The 5,647-nt window shown below is 42.7% G+C and overlaps 1 protein-coding gene across 3 annotated transcripts in view; it reads right to left on the bottom strand.

The window, feature by feature from the left end:
* Window positions 1–584: 584 nt before the first annotated feature.
* GNE (glucosamine (UDP-N-acetyl)-2-epimerase/N-acetylmannosamine kinase) overlaps window positions 585–5,647 on the bottom strand; it is a 103,226-nt gene continuing 98,163 nt past the window's right edge. For 2 of the 3 annotated variants that reach the window (XM_060154824.1, XM_060154826.1), the window contains 2 exons: window positions 3,402–3,518; window positions 585–2,881 (listed from right to left, as the gene is read on the bottom strand). In XM_060154824.1, coding sequence (XP_060010807.1) covers window positions 2,646–2,881; window positions 3,402–3,518 — 353 coding nt within the window. In that variant the 3' untranslated portion in view covers window positions 585–2,645. The remainder of the gene's footprint in view (window positions 2,882–3,401; window positions 3,519–5,647) is intronic. The other variant, XM_060154825.1, reaches the window with a different exon arrangement.

Genomic DNA, 5,647 nt, shown 5'->3' with positions numbered 1-5,647 from the left:
GCATTATTTACATAGCCAAGGTAATGGAAACAACCTAAGTGTCCATCAGTGGATGAATGGATAAATAAAATGTGTAAATATATATGACAGAATAGTATTCAGCCATTAGAAAAAAAATGAAATCTTGCCATTTGTGAAACATGGCTAGACCTTGAGGGCATTATGCTAAGTGAAATAAATCAGACTGAGAAAGACAAATACCGTATGATCTCACTTATATGTAGAATGTTAAAAAAACAAAACCAAGCTCAGAGAGAACAGATTGGTGGTTGCCACAGGTGGGGGGTTGGGAGGTGGGGAGTGGGTGAAGAGGGTCAAAAGGTACAAACTTCCAGTTATAAGTCATGGGGATGTAATGTACAGCATGGCGACTATAGTTGATAATACTATATGGCATATTTGAAAGTTGCTATGAAAGTAGATCTTAACAAGGGAAAAAAACTCTTAACTATGTATTGTGACGATATTAGCTAGACAGTGTGGTGATCATTTTGCAATATATATTTTAAAGTTATATAACAATGCTTTCTATTAACAAAGTTTTTTGGTGGGGTGGTTGTTAAATCAATATTAAATGCCTTAAAGAAGTTATATGACCTTCAGAAAGTAAGGAGCACAACAAATCTCTTTTGGGAAGGGGAATGCTTTTAGCTAATGAGCTAATTAAGAACAAAACAAAATACAGAAATGGCAGGATTTCCACAAGGAAATACATTTATTTTTTTAGAATTTGGCTCAGAACAGTAAAATAAAAATATTTATATTAAAATAAATTAAGATGTGATCATTTAGCTATATGTAATAATTATGTTGGAATATATTAGCCTTTCCATGAATTTAATAAAAACTAAGATTTGGTTTTAGATTCAATACCATCCTTCCAAATATTTGGTATGAAACTTGGTAGCAGTGCAACTGTCTGGTGTATGCAGTGGTTGTAGGTTTTATCAAAGAACAGCTGATGCCCCTTCATGGTATACCGACCTGCCCCAGACACTGATGGCCAAGCCAACTAGCTTCCTTCCCAGGAATCAACCAGGACCTGGAGATTATTTCAGAGCTGACAGAGTTCTAAGAATCAGCCAACCTAGCTTTTCACATTAACCCACCAGGAAGGAAGTAATTCAAATGCAAACTTGATTCCTTCATTTTATACGTGAACACAGAAATAATGCTGTAGAAACCTTCAGGTTTTCCTAAAATAATAAACAATCTGAAAAACATATGCATGTCCTTTTTAAGGTCATCTAAAAGTACCCATAAAAACCTGTCACTAGACCAAATACTGTACTGGCAAAATTACCACAGCATACAGGAATATTTTATTAAATTCACCACTGAGAGATAGTGTCAAGGATGAATCGATTCATTTGCTAATAAGATATTCTTGTGAAAGCTCTTGGTAGCCTGGAATAAATTAGAATATATTTGCACTTTGGAAGTTTTTGATATGAAGAGAGGTTTGTGTGGCTTAGCAGAAAAAACACAGAGGGACCCGGGTCAAACCCTGTCTTTAAGACTCATTAGCCACGCGGCTTTAGGCACACCACTTGACTTAGTTTGGGGTTCTATAAAATGGGAATTAAAACACCTACCTTACTGGTTGTGAGAATTTAGAATAATGCATATGAAGCACCAAGTTCAGAGCCTGGCACACAGTAGGCACTTAATAAATGGTGGCTATCAGTATTTCTTCCAGGTTGAAATTAATAGCAAGAACCTTGGCCTTTGTTATCTTGACACCAATTCGAGCGTGGAATCTTATTTAGCCAGAATCCAGATTTCACAGATGTGGGCTCTAGGTATGACACACAACAAACACTGCCTTAATCAACACTCCAGGGTCATATTCAACATAGTATGAAAAGCTATTGAAGGGAGAGGTGTCTGCTTGTCAGTAGCAACGATCCTTGTGGGATGGTTAATCTTTCAGAGGCTGTAAGTCCTAGTGGCTTCTCAGCTGCCCTTAAGAAGATAAGGACAAGGTCACTAAGGCCACTGTAATTCAGATCCCTGATCTAAAGTTGCTCAAGATTCTGAGAGAGTAATAGCAAATAACATCTTTCAACAAGTAATGTTTGGGGGTGAGAGATACATACACCTGATGTCCTGATCGTGGCCATGGTTTCATAGGTATATATATGTCAAAACTCAACCAAGTTGTGCACTTTAAAAAATACCTCAATAAAACTGCTTTAAAAAGGTTTTTACTTAAGCCCTTCATGGTGAGATTTCCTTCTGTTCCCTGACTGGATCCCTTTCTGTGTTCTGAACTTAGGGTCAGAGGAGGAAGGATTAATAATCCAAACTCCAGTATCAAGGTCACACCCCAAGCAAGGCCTGCAGGTCTAAGTGGTACATCTAGTAAGCAGAGTCCTAAGGCTTCCTCGGCTACTACTGTAGCTCCTTTTGGCACAGAAGATTGTGACAAGGTTTGAGCTGAAATGACCGCACAAGGAGCAGCATCTACAAAAACGGGTTGGGAAAAGTGACTCTGGAAGAGACTAAAAGCAAAAACTCTGCCAAAGTCGCCTGCCAAATAAATTGAAATACCAAATTTGCCTTTTAAGAAATGCTCATCTAGAAGACAACCTGATTCTGCCAAGGAGCTCTTGAATCTCGGTCCACGTCCACTCTTCGGAGGACTAGTAGATTCTGCGAGTCGTGTAGTCCAGAACCATGCTGGCCGCGCCGAGCAGGGCAGGTTCCACCAAATCCGAAACCACCACGTCCACGTCCTGAACCGAGGACAAGGCTTGCTGGCGGATGACGTCTTTGACAGTGTGGATATAGTGACTGGCTAGGACTCCAGAGAGGATCACAAGGGAAGGATTCATAGTGTGGAGGATGTTCACAACCGCAAGACCCAACGCTGTTCCAGCTACAGGAAAACAAAAATTAAAAACAAGTTTTCGGGGAGAGAGCCAAATCCAAAGTCAAAGAGGAAGGTGGAAAAGAGCACCAGCCAGGAATAGTTCGTTCACACTACCTCATGGAAGCAGTACTTTTAAAGCTGTTTATATGATTTATCCTTAATATGAAAAAATGATTATGTGATACTTTGAAATGAAAAGAGCTGGGTATAAAACTGTACATATACTATACTATATGATCTCAACTATGTAAAAAAAAATAGACTGGAAGGAAATGTTAATAGTTGATATCTCTGAACAGTAAAACTAAAAGATACTTTTTCTTACTCTCCTGTATTTCTCTAAATTTCCAGAAAATGAACAAGTAGTTTTTTCATAGTTGTAAAACAAAACAAAAACCTGTTTAAAAAGGTAACACTGCCAAATACCTTGAACAGTAAGTAGGAAAATTACCTCTGCACTGGTCCTGAGGGCTGGGCATTTGTCGGAGCCCTGGGCTGTCAGAGCTGCCCAGACCCGCGTGCTCACCTGTTCTCAAGATGCTCTGGGCCTTTGCATTGCCAAGTTTCGCAGCTTGGATGAGATGGAGTGCGCCCACAGCTTCGTCTTTTGGCACTGACATCCCTTCCACCAAGAGCTGGTCTTCTGTTTGAGCAGAGGTGAGAAGGAGAAGCAGTCATTCATGAGCTTCGGAAGGCCAAGCTCATAATTATGCCTGTGGGCAGCAAGCCTCCAAGTGGGAAGATGATAATCTCTTTTCACATTTGCAAAGCTTTTTATCATTCGTAAATATCCATATACATTTGCCAGAGGGCTTTGCTGCCTGCTTATACATCATCCAGAACTTCTCTAACTGGAAATCCTCAACTCTGACCAGAGCCTCCTTCACTTCCCCCTTCCATATTAAACAATCTTGAAGTGTTTTTTTTCCCCAAAATTACCAGAACTCCTCTGCATTCATCTCCTCCCTTATCTATGCCAGATGCAAGGCTGCATTATTTGCCAGTGACCCACAGTGGCAGGAAGGCACAGCACCTCAGAAACGGACAGACCTGGGTTCAGCTGTCAGCTCTACCACCATGGGCTGCACTACCCTGCCCATGTCACCTCCACGTGTTTCTCTTCTAAGACTGGGGTAATGATACCTACCCTAGCAGGATTCCTTTAGGGATTAAATGAGAAAATGGACTTAAGTACTCAAGTTAAGTGCTGGCCAGAGTAAATGCTAAATGAATGGTAGATATTTCTGTAGTTATCTGTAGTCCTTGACTTTCTGCCCCTCACACTGCCAGCCACCAACCCAGATTCAAACTCCTTCCTCATCTGCTATTAACTTGGGCTCTGATGGGAGAAAATCCCAACCAAGCAGACGGTTACCTAGACACCAAGTGGTGGTCTCCTGTCTTCCAGGGGCCCTCACAGCTGCTCTGGCCACTCTCTCCCATTCCCGTTCATTGCCCTTCTCAGCCTTCATCTCCTCAGACTGTCTATCCCAGCTCCCGCTACCAAGAGATTTCCCCATTTCTGACCTCTCAGATAAAGGATGCCTCCAGGTAGAACTCCCTTACTCCTCTGCCCCAGCTTATAAACAGGTCTGTGTTCGCAAATCCCGCTGCTCTCCCTCTCTCGCCCCTCCACCAGGGCTTCACAGCTCATCTCTCCCTCTCTCCCCAGAGGCCTTTTTGTAAGGGCTCCTCCACCCTTCCCCTCCTGCGTTCTCAACCCTCACTTCTGCTCCTACTCAGGGTAGTTAGGCTTCTGCTCCCACTTGACTGAACTTCTTTAAGATATGCATTTACCCCCATGGGGGCAAAAACTGGTTCTTGTGGGCAAAAAAATTCTTACTCTTTTTATACAGACAGTAACAACAGATAAACAATGTATCTGTGGTATTAAAGTTTCATGGGGTTGAATGATTAGGAAAAATTGTCTAAACATTTAGGCTCCTTAGTGGGGGGGGGTGTTGATAAAAATGAGACTGAAAAATAAACACTGTTTTCAGGGCTTCAAATGATGTCCTTCCTCAGGGTCAAAGCCAATTAACTTTCTGGTTTCCTCTTACTCAGCACTTGACACTACCCACTACCCTCCCTGAAACACTCCCTTTTTGGTTCCTGTGACTTTACCCTTTCCTGGTTTTCCTCCCTGCCCTCAAGTGCTGACATTTCACAGGATTCCACCCTGGACTTTCACCTCACTGCAAGTCTCATTCACAGGTTTAATGGCCACCTCAGTGCCCATGATTCCAAATCCTGACTTCAGTCCTGTCCCCTCTCCTGAGCATCAGACCCCTGCAGCCAGCTGCCTCCTGCACGCTCCCACCTGCATGTCCCACTGGTTCCCAACCGTCAGCTTCTGCCAAGCCCTGTTCCTCCTCTCATGTCCCCACCCCCAAAGGTGTCCACCCAGAAAACTGGAAGTCACTCTAGAACTGTCCCCCTTAAAGCCAGCCTCCATTCAACTACCATTTTCCCGCTAGAAAAAAAAAGTGTGGTGAAGAATCTAAAATTTGGATCTATGTCTTTACCCTAAAATTTTTCAGTGGTTTTTCCATTAGCTGCTGGTCCTGGCTTACCTCTTGCTACACTATACCCTGCCTTGCCCTTATGCACCAACACCACTGTTTCCTATGCTTGGAAATGCTCCCTGGCTCATCCAAACTTGCCTCAATAATTCTGTTTACCCTCTTGACTCTCAACTCCCAGGACAGCACCCTAACGCTCCCTTCCCTGTATGGAGAGGGCGGGGAGGGAACACTGGTGTCCTTCCTATAT

This window comes from Lagenorhynchus albirostris, chromosome 7 (assembly GCF_949774975.1).
Source record: "Lagenorhynchus albirostris chromosome 7, mLagAlb1.1, whole genome shotgun sequence".
NCBI lineage: Eukaryota > Metazoa > Chordata > Mammalia > Artiodactyla > Delphinidae > Lagenorhynchus > Lagenorhynchus albirostris.
This window is presented reverse-complemented; position numbering and strand designations above follow the sequence as displayed.